At 50.6% G+C, this 17362-nt stretch overlaps 1 protein-coding gene and 1 pseudogene across 1 annotated transcript in view; one reads left to right on the forward strand and one right to left on the reverse strand.

Annotated features, from left to right (window-relative positions):
* Positions 1-1210: 1210 nt before the first annotated feature.
* Positions 1211-2140, reverse strand: LOC140422486 (proteasome subunit alpha type-6 pseudogene; annotated as a pseudogene).
* A 55-nt stretch (positions 2141-2195) lies between these two features.
* The window catches only part of LOC140422562 (uncharacterized), a 44964-nt gene continuing 29797 nt past the window's right edge, over positions 2196-17362 (forward strand). The window contains 2 exon segments of the mRNA XM_072507575.1: positions 2196-2231; positions 7569-8405. Of these exon segments, the coding sequence (XP_072363676.1) occupies positions 2196-2231; positions 7569-8405 (873 nt within the window).

The following is a 17362-nucleotide window of genomic DNA, read 5'->3' on the forward strand; positions in this document are numbered from 1 at the left end:
AAGCTCGCTCCTCAGTCACACAAAGCCCGCGCGCTGATTGGCTGGAGGACGAGAGTCCTTCCGGTCCCACGACTCTTTCCAATGGTCTAAACCTCAGAAGGAAGGTCAGGAGGCGGGCTCTCCCCTCCCCCTACGCAACTTCCCCTCTTCCTTGGGACATGCGCAGTCCCGGGCCAGAGGGAGCTCACCGAGTTGCTTCTTACTCTGGCTGGAGCCGTCAGCCGGTTTCTTGGAAACCTTTGCCGAGCCTGCGCACTGAGACCCGAAAACGTCAGTTGAACAGGGCGATTCTTATTGGCTGATTTAGATCGGGTTCTCGTGACGTCACAAAGCGAGCATTGGAGGTGAAACCTCCTCCCGTCTCCAACATCTGTGAGTGAAACACTTTCTTTTCTCATTCTCACCTTCAATTGGTCACTTGCAGCAACTGAAGGGAAAGGAAATGAATCCAGGGAGGGTGCAGACTCTGCAAAGCTTGGCCCAGATCTCTCTCTCTTAAAGACATTGACATCCTTTGCTCCCTCAGCTTGACACATTTATTTGTCTGGCTAAAAGGATGGTCTCTTTCCCAATGTTCACAATTAAAGGGCTGGTTTCTCCAGGAGATGGCTGACATTTAAGGGACAGTAAATTAATATCAGACAGAGATATGTCCGTTATTTTTAAATGGTACAGATTAGATATATGATTTATGGTCTGTAATAAAGTACATTTATTATTAACTCCAGTTGTGTAATATTGTACTGTAGCTACGGGACAGCACGGTAGCCTTGTGGATAGCACAATTGCTCCTCAGCTCCAGGATCCCAGGTTCGGTTCCGGCTTGGGTCACTGTCTGTGCGGAGTCTGCACATCCTCCCCGTGTGTGCGTGGGTTTCCTCCGGGTGCTCCGGTTTCCTCCCACAGTCCAAAGATGTGCAGGTTAGGCGGATTGGCCATGATAAATTGCCCTTAGTGTCCAAAATTGCCCTTAGTGTTGGGTGGGGTTACTGGGTTATGGGGATAGGGTGGAGGTGTGTACCTTGGGTAGGGTGCTCTTTCCAAGAGCCGGTGCGGACTTGATGGGCCGAATGGCCTCCTTCTGCACTGTAAATTCTATGATATTTCCAGTCATCTCTTCCCTCAGTGGGTTGTTAGTCTCTGGATTTCTCTTCCACAGGGATCAGTGGAGTCTGAGTCAATGGATATATTCATGGATGAGTTGGACAGATTTTTAATATTTCTTTTTTTTTTCCAAAAACTTAGCTTTATTTGCACGGATTAAAATAGTGTAGATGGTGGCACTGTTACAGCAATCCAGTCGTCCATTAACAACGCTCTATCTAACAATACAGGATCTTAAACTAAGTGGAATTTCAGTCTCTCTCTGCCAGAGCAACCAGATGTGTATCAATTTCAGCTTCTAAAAGAATCCTAAATTTAGGGTTATCCACTGTAACCACCCCTACTTCAATTTCAGAGGGCTTGAAGTCAATGGACAGCACTGTGGACAGGCAGGTTATTGCTGTCTCTACAGTTTGCGCATAGATCCAGTCAAGTGTTTTCTTAACTTTCTTTTCCAAGAAGCTTGTGGCTTCTGTCTGCTTGACTCCTGCTGCAGTGGCCTTGAAACCACAATAATAACCAGCAGGGTCACACTTGTAAACCTGCGCCCCAAGCTCTTCGTCCACACCTACCAGAATCATACAGCATCCCAGGGGTCTCATTTCAGCGTTCTGTGTATACACTTGGGAAATATCTGCAATCCGTTTACACAACATGTCCACTGGGATATCATAGCCATACTTGTACTTCCAGTTTGCAGCTTCATACCGAGCTCTCTGAACCTGGGACCTGCTATCTGCCGTCATTCCTGTCATTACACATCCTATGTTTTCAGTTATTCGGAACAGGTGAGTGACTGTGTTAGCACCCAATAGCTTATCCGGCACTTTCTTTTGTGTAACTATTACAGCACAGTCCTTTCCACGAACAGCAACAGAAGTGAGGCGACCCTGGTTTATAGCCTTAAAAGCATATTCTACTTGGTACAACCTTCCCTCCGGGGAGAAGATGGTAATGTGACGGTCGAAGCCGGCGCTCGATCCCCGGGACATTCTGACCAAAAATCCGAATCAGAGAACAACAACATGCAGCGGCAAAACCCCATTTTTATTATTTCTTTTGTTATTTTTAAAAACTTTTAAAAATAATGAATGCAACAGACTAACAGAAAAATTGATGGAAAATGGGTACAGTGTAGAACAACTGATATTGCTGCATAAATACAAGCAACACATTGAGAATTAATTTGTAGCAGGATATTTTAGGGACCAGAGCCGCTATATGAAATGCCAGATCAATTGAACAACCAGTTAACAGGTTAACAGAGTGAGTGGGGAAAGAGGGTAAGATTATATAAAAACAGAAGGATACCAATGCACACACCAAAACAGACTAACAGCATAGTTGAATTAAAATAACATAGATGACACAGAATCTCTATAGTGCAGAAGGAGGCTATTCGCTTCTTCAAGTCAGCACTGACCCTCAGAAAAAGCACTCACCGAGGCAGACTCCCCACCCTATCCCCATAATCCGGTGCATTGATCATCGTCAACCCACCTAACCTAACACCTTTGGACACTAAGGGGCAATTTAGCATGACCAATCCACTTAACCTGCACATCTTTGGACTGTGGGAGGAAACCGGAGCACCCAGAGGCAACCCACACAGACACAGGGCCACACAGATAGGCACTCAAGGAATCAAACCTCCCGCTTTTAGCTCCTGGTGATTGGAGCTTAACTAAGTTGAGGTGAGGTTTATTTTTATTCCAGATAAATGTACTAATCATTCCATTAATTTCCCTAACGACTCTGGTCGACAGCAGTATAGGCAGCATCTGCAGAGGGTACAACAGTCTGGGCAACACATTCATTTTAATGAAGGCAATCCTCCCTCACCATGAAATCGGAAGAGCCAATCACCGGGCAAGGTCCCACCTAATAGTCACCATCAGCTGTGGAAAGTTGACTCCATATAGCTGTCTGAAAGAGGGGGGTCATTGATATTCCCAGATATTTAAATCCCAAGGGGGGAGCATCTGATTGGGAACTTAGCAAGAGGAGGGGGCTTACCCTTCAACATCCCCCTCTCCCCACCAGCATAGCCTCTGACTCAGTAAATTTCATCTTCTAACCAGAGAAGGCACTAAATCTGTCCACAATCGGGTACAGCTGGTTAAGATGAACATTTTGCTGTGGTTTTTATTTTTATCTCCGTGCCTAATGGTCTTTTTGCCAAAATTGGTCTTTTCCCCGTATAAACCCAGTCTGGTCCTCCCGCACGATTGTCGGGAGGATGTCCTCCAGCCTTATCGCTAAAACATAAGATCGCAGTTTCAAATGAACATTCAAAAGAGAGGGAACTTGTGACGGGGATGTGCTGAGTAGTCACACATCAGGTGGCTCTCCTCCATACAACAGAAAAATAGGCAGTGTCGGCCGAATTTAGCCGCAAAATCAGACCTAAACATCCCCTCACCCTCAACAATAGTGCGGACAACAAAATGCCAGGAAGCAACAGCTCGAAAGGCTGCAGGGTCACAGAAACTGCAGCAAGGGACAGGAGCGGCGAGCAAGCGGGTCGGCGGCCCCAATCGACTACGTGGCCCAAACGCTGGGCAACCTGATTGGGAGGGACAGCTTCCCCAAACCGCCAGAGATCGACAGGGCGTCACCTCGCAATGAACAGGGGAGCCAGCTCATAGGAGGGAGGGGGCGAGGTCAGCAGAGCGCAGGAGAGGGTGAGGAGGAGGCAGCAGGGACACAAGCAGAGCGAGAGTAGGAGGGGGTCAGATCGATCCTGGGTCAGGGGGCCACACACCAGCGGGAAAGCTAGTGCCAGGAAGTACGGGAGAGAGCGGGACCACAGCACATCTCCCACTGGGAAGAGAGCTTCTGGGAGGGGGGACAAATGGAGGAGGGGCATACGGTGGGGTGGGAGGGAGATAGAAGAGGGGGGATACGGTCTGATCATGAGAGGGGGAACTTCACAACTGTTTACAGGATCCATTTACTGACAGATCAATCCCAGAACAGGGAAAATGACAGGCATGGCGAGGGAACTGGGAACGTTCATGGAGCAGACGGGGGCAGTGGATCCCTGGCGGTTCATGGAGCCGATGGGGGCAGTGGATCCCTGGCGGTTCATGGAGCAGACGGGGGCGATTCTTACACCCGGATGAGAAGGAATTCTCGTTCTTCTCACCAGTACACAAGGTCTACACTCGCATCGGCTTCTTTGTTGAGGGGAAATCGGTGCTTCCAGAAATAGTCAGAGTGGAATAATCCATGATTGTAATCTCAGACCACACTCCACATTACATGGATGTGAGGTTGGAGACGGGACAAACCCAATGCCCCACATGGAGGTTGGACACGACCCTCTTGGCCGACAAGGTATTCTGCCAGAAAACATCACCGGCCATTGGCAAATACATCACGAACAACCAGAACGGGGAAGTCTCACCTTCCACATTCTGGGAGGCACTGAAGGCTGTGATTAGGGGAGAAATAGTCGCCAAAAGGCTCGTAGAGACAGGGAAGAGAGAGCGGTTAGGCAGCAACTGATCAACTCCATTCTGGAGGTTGACAGACGATACTCCGAGGCCCTGACCATAGAGCTTCTGCTGGAGAGGAAGAAGCTGCAAAAGAACTTTCACCTGCTATCCACCAGGAAGGCAGTGCACCAACTCCGCCAGGCACGGGGGACCTTTTATGAGCACGGAGAGGGCTCGCCGCCTGCTGGTTCACCAGCTGAGAAAGAAGGCAACCACGAGGGAAATAGCCCAGGTAAAGGATAACAGAGGCAGACGGTATAATAATTATTATTGTCACATGTAGGCTTACATTAACACAGCAATGAAGTTACTGTGAAAATCCCCTAGTCGCCACACTCCGGCACCTGTTCGGATACACTGAGGGAGAATTCAGAATGTCCAAATTACCTAACAGTATGCCTTTTGGGACTTGTGAGAGGAACCGGAGCCCCCGGAGGAAACCCTTGCAGACAAGGGGAGAACGTGCAGACTCCACACAGACAGTGACCCAAGCCGGGAATCGAACCTGGGACCCTGGCGCTGTGAAGCAGAAATGCTGACCACTGTGCTACCGTGCCGCCCAACCATAGACGTCCCGTAGCCCAACCAAAAAAGGTCAACCAAGCATTCGAGGCCGTCTACCGGGGACTACACCTCCGAGGACCCCTCCCCTCTTCCCCGGAGAGAGTTCGGAATCTTCTTGGGCTACAAACTCAACCTGGGCAAAAACAAAGATTTCCCGGTGAGGCAGAGAGGGGGAGGGGCAGAGCTAGAGGGCCTCCCAGTTAAAATAGCCCAAAACAAATTCCGCTACCTGGAGATCCAGGTTTCCCACGAGTGGACACGGATCCACAAGTGGAAGCTGACCAGTCTGGCGGAGGAAGTCAAAAACGACCCACAGAGATGGGATGGACTCCTGCTTTCCCTGGCGGGGAGGATGCAGACGATCAAGATGAACGTACTGCCCAGGTTCCTCTTCCTGTTTCGATCCTTACCGATCTACAACCCCAAGGCCTTTTTCCATTCAATAGATAAGGTGATTATGATGTTTGTGCGGAGGGGCAAGAATTCAAAAATCCCTAAAACAGTGCTACAATGGAGAAGAAACATGGGAGGCCTGGCCCTCCCGAACTTGCAATACTATCACTGGGCAGCCACGGCCGAAAGAGTGAGGAGATGGGTAAAGGACCCTGACATGGAATGGTTGATGATGGACGAGTCCTCATGTACAGGAATGACCCTCCCGGCCCTCGCTACGGCAACACTCCCATCCCCGCCAGCACCAGTCCAGTGGTGGGAGCTACCCTGAGAACCTGGAACCAGATGTGGCAGCATTTCAGTCTGACCGATGTGTCCATCATGGCCCCCATCTGCGGCAACCATAGGTTTGCACCAGCCATTCTCGACACCACCTTCAAGAGGTGGAGACAGGACGGGGGAACACTGATGGTTAGGGACTTTTACACGGGAAATAGACTAGCGACCTTAGAGGAGCTGATGGAGAGACTGGACCTACCAAACAGGGATGAGCTCCAGGTCAAAAACTTTCTCCACAAGGGGACACCAGCATACCCAGGAACCCTGAGAAGCACAATGCAAGAGGAGTTACTGGACGCAGACAGTCTGGGGAAGGGAAACTGTGGGGACCTGTACGGACAACTCTTAATAAGGATGCGCTCCTTACTTGACGAAACACAGGAAAAATGGGAGGAAGAGCGAGGAGGGGGGGGTGGGGAGGCTACTGGGAAAAGGAGGGGGGAGGCCAGAAACAAACTGACACAGAGACCAGAGAGCCTAGAACAAAAACACAAGAAGAGGAACCCCCCCAAGGGAAGGTTTAAAACAGGACAGGGAGTGCGCGGGGTGGAAGGGGGGAACCCATCAATGGGGGGGGAAGGGAGGGCAGCGTCCACTTGTAAATAACAGATAACTCCCATTGTACAGTGAAGGGTCAGGAAAGGACCCAGAAATGATGAGTGAAGGGTGTGGACGGGAGGGACGGGAGATGGGGGGACCGGCACGAAGGAAATTGACATGCACATTGTAATCGGCAGAGTTACCCTGACTGCTTGGATAGTGTATAATAAGCATTGCAACAAGTCTGTTACTGGATGAAAAAGAGGTGAAGAAAACTGCCCCAACCAATCCCGCGTCAATTTAAATTGTTCCTCATCATCCAGATGTGTTTCCTGTAATAAAGCTATGTCGACTTTCTCCTTTAGAAAGGAGAGGATCTTTTTCCTTCTGACAGGGTGATGGATGCCCCGTACATTCCCTGAGAAAATTTGCAGATTAACTGCCGCCATTAGTTAGGCGACAGAGAGAACAGGAACAGATTTTCACACCACAATCGGGCGTGCGCCATTACCCCCTCCTCCAACTCTCTTTACACCAGAGGCACCAAAGTTTCCCCAAACTGCTCCTTTCACAGATAAAAGCCCCGTCTGTCCCAGATTAGGATAAAGTCAACAGCACATAAACCCTCCCAAAAGAACAAAAATACAAAAGAATCACCACCACAATAGACCCAAGGGGACATTCCTCAATAAGACTGAGGACCCGGAGGATTAACCCCACGGCCAGACTGTCGTTACCTTCTCCAAACTGAGGAGAGGAAAAGTAACTTTTGTAAATTGTTTTTCCAGGATATTAGAAGAGGAGGAATTACAGACAGGAATCTCAAACATCACGTCTCGATCTGACTGAGTATCACCGGACTTTGTATCAAGAAGGAGAAATGTTTGTCTTTACTGTTGGCTTCAAAACATCAGTGTGACTGGAAAAGCCCCGAGACACACACACCCGAGTGAGAGTGTTCCAGAGCACTGACTGTGGAAAGAGCTTTAACCAGTTACACAGCCTGAAAAACATCACACCATTCACAGCGGGGCTAGACCGTACACGTGTTCTGTGTGTGGACGAGGCTTCAACTGATCAACAAACCTGGAGGGACACGAGGAGACCATAAACATGGAGAAACCGTAGAAATGTGGGGACTGTGGGAAGGGATTCAGGTTTCCCTCTACACTGGAAGCTCATCGGCGCAGTCACACTGGGGAGAGGCCGTTCACCTGCTCTGTGTGTGAGAAGGGATTCGGTGATTCATCCACCCTGCGGATACATCAGCGAGTTCACACTGGGGAGAGGCCGTTCACCTGCTCTCGGTGTCAGAAGGAATTCACTCAGTTATCCAGCCTGCGGAGACACCAGCAGGTTCACACTGGGGAGAAGCCGTTCACCTGCTCTCAGTGTGAGAAGGGATTCACTCAGTTATCCACCCTGCAGAGACATCAGCGAGTTCACACTGAGAAGAGGCAGTTCACCTGCTCTCAGTGTGAGAAGGGATTCACTCAGTTATCCGTCCTGCGGACACACCAGCGAGTTCACACTGGGGAGAGGCCGTTCACCTGCTCTCAGTGTAAAAAGGGATTCACTCATTTCTGCAGCCTGCGGAGACACCAGCGAGTTCACACTGGGGAGAGGCCGTTCACCTGCTCTCAGTGTGAGAAGGGATTCACTACTTCATCGAAACTGCTGGCACACCAGCGAGTTCACACTGGGGAGAGGCCGTTCACCTGCTCTCAGTGTGAGAAGGGATTCACTCAGTCATCCCACCTGCAGAGACACCAGCGAGTTCACACAGGGGAGAGGCCGTTCACATGCTCTCAGTGTGAGAAGGGATTCACTTTGTTATCCAACCTGCAGAGACACCAGCGAATTCACACAGGGGAGAGGCCGTTCACCTGCTCTCAGTGTGAGAAGGGATTCACTTGGTTATCCAACCTGCAGAGACACGAGCGAGTTCACACAGGGAGAAAGCGTTAACCTGCTCTTAGTGAGAGAACGGATTCAGATATCCATACACCCTGCAGGAACACTAGCGAGTCCACACCTGGAAGAAGCCATTCACCTGCTCTGAGCAGGGGAGACATTCAATGATCCGTCCCAACTCCGGAGACACTCGCGAGTTAATTCTGGGGAGAGACCATTCATCTGCTCTCAATGTGGGGAGGGGTTTTGTGATTCATCACACCTGTTGTGACTCCAACAGGTTCAGAATAAATTACAGATGTTGGCTCCGTTGTATTGTTTCTGCTCTCACTGACATCCAGGACTGCATTTTGTTCATTCTGACATCTGGTGAATGGTGATGATTGGAGGGTTTCTTTCTGCTGGACTGGCCGGTCTAACACCTCTGCCTCCGGTGGGCTGACCATTTTTGAGCCTCGTTGCGATTACCTGGTTCCAAGTTTGACGAGGAGCACAGAATGAAAAGGTGTTTGCACGTTGAAAGATATTTAGTTCCCAAAGCAGCCATGTTGCCATGAAGATGGGTTATGGTGGACTTCCGGGTGCGGCGATGACCAGCTAAGTCGCACGTTTCGGCAGCTCCCGGTGTAACGGACCTTTGGGCTCTTAATAAGAGCCCCAACGGCAATTTTAACGGCTAAAAGTACTGTGCGGTGAACCAGAAGGGAATCCCCCCTGGATACGGATGGAAAAAGGAGAGGAAGGTGGCCGGATTGCGGTGGATCCTTTAGAGCAGCGGCAAGGAAGGCAAGCAAAAACCAAGATGGCGTCGGAAGGTGGCAGTTTCACATGGGGCCCTGAACAACACGAGTTCTTGAAATGCTGTGTGGAAGAACTCAAAAAGGAAATGAAGAAGGAGCTGTTGGCCCCGATACTACAGGCGATCGAAGGGCTAAAGGCGGAGCAAAAGACCCAGGAGCGGGAGCTTCGGGTCGTGAAGGCAAAGGCTGCTGAGAATGAGGACGACATACAGGGCCTGGTGGTGAAGACGGAGATGCACGAGGCACATCAGAAACGATGTGTGGAAAGGTTGGAGGCACTGGAGAACAACGCGAGGAGGAACAACCTAAGGATTCTTGGCCTTCCTGAAGGTGCGGAGGGAGCGGACGCGGGGCATATGTGAGCACGATGCTGCACTCGTTAATGGGAGCGGAGGCCCCGGCGGGTCCGTTGGAGGTGGAGGGAGCATACCGAGTGATGGCGCGAGGACCGAGAGCAGGAGAAATTCCTAGAGCCATAGTGGTGAGATTCCTCCGTTTTAAGGACAGAGAGATGGTCCTTAGATGGGCAAAGAAAACTCGGAGCAGTAAGTGGGAGAACGCGGTGATCCGCGTATACCAAGACTGGAGTGCGGAGGTGGCGAGAAGGAGGGCGAGCTTTAATCGGGCCAAGGCGGTGCTTCACAAAAAGAAGATAAAATTCGGAATGCTGCAACCGGCAAGACTGTGGGTCACATATCAAGGGAGGCACCACTACTTTGAGACGGCGGATGAGGCGTGGACTTTTATCGTGGAAGAAAAATTGGAATGAGCGGGTTATTTTTTTAAAAAAGAACGCTTGAAACAAAGTGGTGGGGCGAGTATGGGGGGCGAAGAAGGGGGGAAAGAGGAGTATTATGTTATTAATCCTGCGATGTGGTAACTTTTCTCTGTTCCACAGGAGGTGGTGGGGGGAGGAAAGGAGGTGGAAGAGATGGGGCGTTGGCCATTGGGGGCGGGGCCAAGGGGGAAGCGCGGGCTCGGTTCCCGCGCTATGATAATCATGGCGGGAACAGGGAAGCAGGAAGGAGGGGGCATCACACGGTGCGAGCCGAGGTCACGGGGGGAAGCCGAGGTCGGCCAGAGTTTGCTGACTTCTGGGAGCAACATGGGGGGTGTAACTACGCTAGTGGGGGATCTAGCGGGGGGGGGGGGGGGGTGGGAGGGGGGAATTATTGGGCTGCTGCTGCTGGGGAGAGGGGGGAGCTGGTATGGGGTGGGATGGGCGGGGGGGCACCGCCTGGGGGGGCCACAGCTGCGTGGGAACCGGGTGAGGAGCTGGAAAAAGGGGATGGCCAATCGACAAGGGGGGGGGGTAAAAAGCCCCCCAACCCGGCTGATCACGTGGAACGTGAGAGGGCTGAACGGGCCGATAAAGAGGGCACGGGTACTCGCACACCTTAAGAAACTTAAGGCAGACGTGGTTATGTTACAGGAAACGCACTTGAAACTGATAGACCAGGTGAGACTACGCAAAGGCTGGGTGGGGCAGGTGTTCCATTCGGGGCTAGATGCGAAAAACAAGGGGGTGGCTATATTAGTGGGGAAGCGGGTAATGTTTGAGGCAAAGACTATAGTGGCGGATAGCGGGGGCAGATACGTGATGGTGAGTGGCAAACTACAGGGGGAGACGGTGGTTTTGGTAAACGTATATGCCCCGAACTGGGATGATGCCAATTTTATGAGGCGTATGCTAGGACGCATCCCGGACCTAGAGGTGGGAAAGTTGGTAATGGGGGGAGATTTCAATATGGTGTTGGAACCAGGGCTGGACAGGTCGAGGTCCAGGACTGGAAGGAGGCCGGCAGCAGCCAAGGTGCTTAAAGATTTTATGGAGCAGATGGGAGGAGTAGACCCGTGGAGATTTAGCAGACCTAGGAGTAAGGAGTTTTCGTTTTTCTCCTATGTCCACAAAGTCTATTCGCGAATAGACTTTTTTGTTTTGGGAAGGGCGTTGATCCCGAAGGTGAGGGGAACGAAGTATACGGCTATAGCCATTTCGGATCACGCTCCACATTGGGTGGACTTAGAGATAGGGGAGGAAACAGAAGGGCGCCCACCCTGGAGAATGGACATGGGACTAATGGCAGATGAGGGGGTGTGTCTAAGGGTGAGGGGGTGCATTGAAAAGTACTTGGAACTCAATGACAATGGGGAGGTCCAGGTGGGAGTGGTCTGGGAGGCGCTGAAGGCAGTGGTTAGAGGGGAGCTGATATCAATAAGGGCACATAAAGGAAAGCAGGAGAGTAGGGAACGGGAGCGGTTGCTGCAAGAACTTCTGAGGGTGGACAGGCAATATGCGGAGGCACCGGAGGAGGGACTGTACAGGGAAAGGCAAAGGCTACACGTAGAATTTGACTTGCTGACAACGGGTACTGCAGAGGCACAGTGGAGGAAGGCACAGGGTGTACAGTACGAATATGGGGAGAAGGCGAGCAGGTTGCTGGCCCACCAATTGAGGAAAAGGGGAGCAGCGAGGGCAATAGGGGGAGTGAGGGATGAGGAAGGAGAGATGGAGCAGGGAGCGGAGAGAGTGAATGGAGTGTTCAAGGCATTTTATAAAAAATTATACGAAGCTCAACCCCCGGATGGGAGGGAGAGAATGATGGGCTTTCTGGACCGGCTGGAATTTCCCAAGGTGGAGGAGCAGGAAAGGGTGGGACTGGGAGCACAGATTGAAATAGAGGAAGTAGTGAAAGGAATTAGGAGCATGCAGGCGGGGAAGGCTCCGGGACCGGATGGATTCCCAGTTGAATTTTACAGGAAATATGTGGACTTGCTCGCCCCGCTACTGATGAGGACCTTTAATGAGGCAAAGGAAAGGGGACAGCTGCCCCCGACTATGTCTGAGGCAACGATATCGCTTCTCCTAAAGAAGGAAAAGGACCCGCTGCAATGCGGGTCCTATAGACCTATTTCCCTCCTAAATGTAGACGCTAAGATTCTGGCCAAGGTAATGGCAATGAGGATAGAGGATTGTGTCCCGAGGGTGGTCCATGAGGACCAAACTGGGTTTGTGAAGGGGAGACAGCTGAATACGAATATACGGAGGCTGCTAGGGGTAATGATGATGCCCCCACCAGAGGGGGAAGCGGAGATAGTGGTGGCGATGGATGCCGAGAAAGCATTTGATAGAGTGGAGTGGGATTATTTGTGGGAGGTGCTGAGGAGATTTGGTTTTGGAGATGAGTGCAGCTTTTGTATAGGGCCCCAGTGGCGAGTGTGGTCACGAATGGACGGGGATCTGCATACTTTCGGCTCCATAGAGGGACAAGGCAGGGATGCCCTCTGTCCCCATTACTGTTTGCACTGGCGATTGAGCCCCTGGCAATAGCATTGAGGGGTTCCAAGAAGTGGAGGGGAGTACTTAGAGGAGGAGAAGAACACCGGGTATCTGTATGCGGATGATTTGTTATATGTAGCGGACCCGGCGGAGGGGATGCCAGAGATAATGCGGACACTTCGGGAGTTTGGAGAATTCTCAGGATATAAACTGAACATGGGGAAAAGTGAGTTGTTTGTGGTGCATCCAGGGGAGCAGAGCAGAGAAATAGAGGACTTTCCGCTGAGGAAGGTAACAAGGGACTTTCGTTACTTGGGGATCCAGATAGCCAAGAATTGGGGTACATTGCATAGGTTAAATTTAACGCGATTGGTGGAACAAATGGAGGAGGACTTCAAGAGATGGGACATGGTATCCCTGTCATTGGCAGGGAGGGTGCAGGCAGTTAAAATGGTAGTCCTCCCGAGATTCCTCTTTGTGTTTCAGTGCCTCCCGGTGGTGATCACGAAGGCTTTTTTCAAAAGGATCGAAAAGAGTATCATGAGTTTTGTGTGGGCCGGGAAGACCCCGAGAGTGAGGAAGGGATTCTTACAGCGTAGTAGGGATAGGGGGGGGCTGGCACTACCGAGCCTAAGTGAGTACTACTGGGCTGCCAATATCTCAATGGTGAGTAAGTGGATGGGGGAAGAGGAGGGAGCGGCGTGGAAGAGATTGGAAAGGGCGTCCTGTAGGGGGACTAGCCTACAAACTATGGTGACGGCCCCATTGCCGTTCTCACCGAAGAAATACACCACAAGCCACCGCGGTAGTGGTGGCGACTTTGAAAATTTGGGGACAGTGGAGACGGCATAGGGGAAAGACGGGAGCCTTGGTGGGGTCCCCGATAAGAAACAACCATAGGTTTGCCCCGGGGAGAATGGATGGGGGATTTGGAATATGGCAAAGAGCAGGAGTAACGCAACTGAAAGATCTGTTTGTGGATGGGAAGTTCGCAAGTCTGGGAGCGCTGACCGAGAAATATGGGTTGCCCCAAGGGAATGCATTCTGGTATATGCAACTGAGGGCTTTTGCGAGGCAGCAGGTGAGGGAATTCCCGCAGCTCCCGACGCATGAGGTGCAGGACAGAGTAATCTCAAAGACATGGGTGGGGGATGGTAAGGTGTCAGATATATATAGGGAAATGAGGGACGAGGGGGAGATTATGGTAGATGAGCTGAAAGGGAAATGGGAAGAAGAGCTGGGGGAGGAGATTGAGGAGGGGCTGTGGGCGGATGCCCTAAGTAGGGTAAACTCATCGTCCTCGTGTGCCAGGCTAAGCCTGATTCAATTTAAGGTGTTACACAGGGCGCATATGACTGGAGCACGGCTCAGTAAATTTTTGGGGGTAGAGGATAGGTGTGCGAGATGCTTGAGAAGCCCAGCGAATCACACCCACATGTTCTGGTCATGTCCGGCACTACAGGGGTTCTGGGTGGGGGTGACAAAGGTGCTTTCGAAAGTAGTGGGGGTCCAGGTCGAACCAAGCTGGGGGTTGGCTATATTTGGGGTTGCACAAGAGCCGGGAGTGCAGGAGGCGAGAGAGGCCGATGTTTTGGCCTTTGCGTCCCTAGTAGCCCGGCGCAGGATACTGTTGATGTGGAAGGAAGCCAAGCCCCCGGGGGTGGAGACCTGGATAAATGACATGGCAGGGTTTATAAAGCTGGAACGGATTAAGTTCGTCCTAAGGGGATCGGCTCAAGGGTTCACCAGGCGGTGGCAACCGTTCGTCGAATATCTCACAGAAAGATAGAGGGAATGGAAAAGAAGAAGGCAGCAGCAGCAGCCCAGGGGGGAGGGGGGCGGGGGAGGAACCAGAAGGAGTCTCAGGGTTATTAATATATATGTATAATATGTATAGGTCGTTGCTATAAATAATTGTATATTGGATTGTTAAACCATATTTTTGGAGAGTGTTTATCTGAGACAAGGCAGTTGCCTTTTAGTTTTTGTTATATATTATTTATTCTTTGTTTATAAAACAGGTCATTGTTATTTATACTGTTATATTATTGTGTAAAGGATACACAATGTACTGTGATGGTTGACCAAAAATTTTCAATAAAATATTCTTTAAAAAAAAGATGGGCTGTGGTGGTTACAGGGTTCTTTTGCCTAATTTATCTGGGTGTTTCTCGCATAAGGAAACTGTCAGGGTATGAGGGGCAAGTTGTCTGGTAGATTGGGAAATTACAATAAACATATCACTGAAAGTGGCAACGCAGGTGGATAAGGAGCTAAGAAGGCAGACGGCATGCTTGTCTTCATTGGTCGGGGCATTGAGTATAAAAATTGGCAAGTCATGCTGCAGCTGTACAGAACCTTAGTTAGGCCATATGTGGAATATTGCCGACAATTCTGGTCACCACATTACCTAAAGGATGTGGAGGCTTTGGAGAGGGTACAGAGGAGGTTTACCAGGATGTTGCCTGGCCTGGAGGGTATTAGCTATGAGGAGAGGTTGGATAAACTCGGATTGTTTTCACTTGAGCGACGGAGGTTGAGGGACGACCTGATAAAAGTTTACAAAATTCTGAGTGGCATGGACAGAGTGGATAGTCAGAAGCTTTTTCCAGGTTGGAAAAGTCAATTACCAGGTGCCATAGGTTTAAGGTGCGAGGGGGAAAGTTTTAAAAATATTTTATTAAGGCATTTGCGCTTTTATAACAATAAGCGATACAAATACAAATGTAAACATAGTTCAGTGCGTAAACATCCCTCCATCTCCCACTTACTCTAGACACAAAATAGCCTAACTCCCCCCTATCACATCACACCTCTCTCCCATCACCCCCCCCCCCTTTATTGCCTCGGCTGACAGTTCAGTTTTCTCTGAAGAAGTCGATAAACGGCTGCCAGCTCCGAACGAACCCTAACGTTGATCCTCTCAGGGTGAACTTAATTTTCTCAAGTCTTAAGGAACCCAGGCATGTCGCGAATCCAAACCCCTGATTTCGGGGGCTTCAAGTCCCTCCATGCTAACAATATCCGTCTCCGGGCTACCAAGGAGACAAAAGCCAAGACGTCAGCCTCTCTCGCCCCCTGAACTCCTGGATCTTCCTCAACTCCAAAGATCGCCACCTCTGGACTCGGCGCCACCCTTGTTTTTAGCACAATGGACATGACATCCGCAAATCCCTGCCAGTGTACCCTAAGCTTCGGGCATGCCCAAAACATGTGGACATGGTTTGCAGGCCCTCCCGCGCACTTCACACACCTGTCCTCTATCCCAAAAAATTTGCTCATCCGGGACACCGTCATGTGTGTCCGATGAACCACCTTGAATTGTATCAGGCTGAGCCTGGCACATGATGAGAACGTGTTGTCTCTGTTCAGAGCATCCTCCCACAGACCCGCCTCTACCTCCCCTCCCAACTCATCTTCCCATTTACACTTTAGCTCACCTAACTGGGTTTCCTCCCACTCCATAAGTTCTTTGTAAATTTCTGAAACCTCCCCCTCCCCCACCCCCGTTCCAGAAACCACCTTGTCCTGTATCCCCTGTGGCGGGAGAAGCGGAAAGGTCGAAACCTGCCTTCGCGCAAAATCCCTTATCTGCAGATATCGAAACCCATTCCCTCCCGGCAATTCAAACTCCTCCTCCAAATCCTCTAAACATGGAAAGCTTCCATCAATAAATAGATCCCCTAGCCTCTCAATCCTCTCAAATGAGGGGCTCGTTGTTCTAGGGGTATGATTCCCGCTTTGGGTGTTTCGGTCTCGAAGATAGCGGTTTCAAATCCCAGTCGAGCCCGTTGATGATGTTATCTGTCGGTCAAGCAACATGTTTTCTCAGGGATCAGTGCTGGGTCCTCTGCTATTTGTGATTTTTATCAATGGCTTGGAGGAGGGGGCTGAAGGGTGGGTCAGTAAATTTGCTGATGGCACCAAGATTGGTGGACTAGTGGATGAGGTGGAGGGCTGTTGTAGGCTGCAAAGAGACATTGATAGGATGCAGAGCTGGGATGAAAAATGGCAGATGGAGTTTAACCCTGATAAGTGTGAGGCGATTCATTTTGGTAGAAAAAATTTGAATGCGGATTACAGGGTCAACGGCAGGGTTCTGAGGAATGTGGAGGAACAGAGAGATCTTGGGGTTCATGGCCACAGATCTCTTAAGGTTGCCACTCAAGTGGATAGAGCCGTGAAGAAGGCTTATAGTGTGTTAGCGTTTATTAACAGGGGGCTTGAGTTTAAGAGCCGTGGGGTTATGCTGCAACTATACATGACCCTGGTGAGACCACATTTGGAGTATTGTGTGCAGTTCTGGTCACCTCATTATAGGAAGGATGTGGAAGCATTGGAAAGGGTGCAAAGGAGATTTACCAGGATGCTGCCTGGTTTGCAGGATAGGTCTTATGAGGAAAGGTTGAGGGAGCTAGGGCTTTTCTCTTTGGAGCGGAGGAGGATGAGAGGCGACGAATAGAGTTTTATAAGATAATGAGGGGGATGATAGAGTGGACGGTCAGAGACTATTTCCTCAGCTGGATGTAGCTGTTACAAGGGGGCATAACTACAAGGTTCAGGGTGGGAGATATAGGAGGGATGTCCGAGGTAGGTTCTTTACTCCGAGAGTGGTTAGGGTGTGGAATGGACTGCCTGCTGTGATAGTGGAGTCGGACACTTTAGGAACTTTCAAGCGGTTATTGGATAGGCACATGGAGCACACCAGAATGACAGGAGTGGGATAGCTTGATCTTGGTTTCGGACAATGCTCGGCACAACATCGAGGGCCGAAGGGCCTGTTCTGTGCTGTACTGTTCTATGTAATCCCTGCTCTCTGCCACCTCCGAAGCCCCCAAACCAGCCTCCTCGGGACAAACCAGTGGTTGCCACAAATTGGAGCCCACACCGACGCTCCCTCCACTCCTGTGTGCTTCAGCCACTGCCCC

Source organism: Scyliorhinus torazame, chromosome 5 (assembly GCF_047496885.1).
Source record: "Scyliorhinus torazame isolate Kashiwa2021f chromosome 5, sScyTor2.1, whole genome shotgun sequence".
Taxonomy (NCBI): Eukaryota; Metazoa; Chordata; class Chondrichthyes; order Carcharhiniformes; family Scyliorhinidae; genus Scyliorhinus; species Scyliorhinus torazame.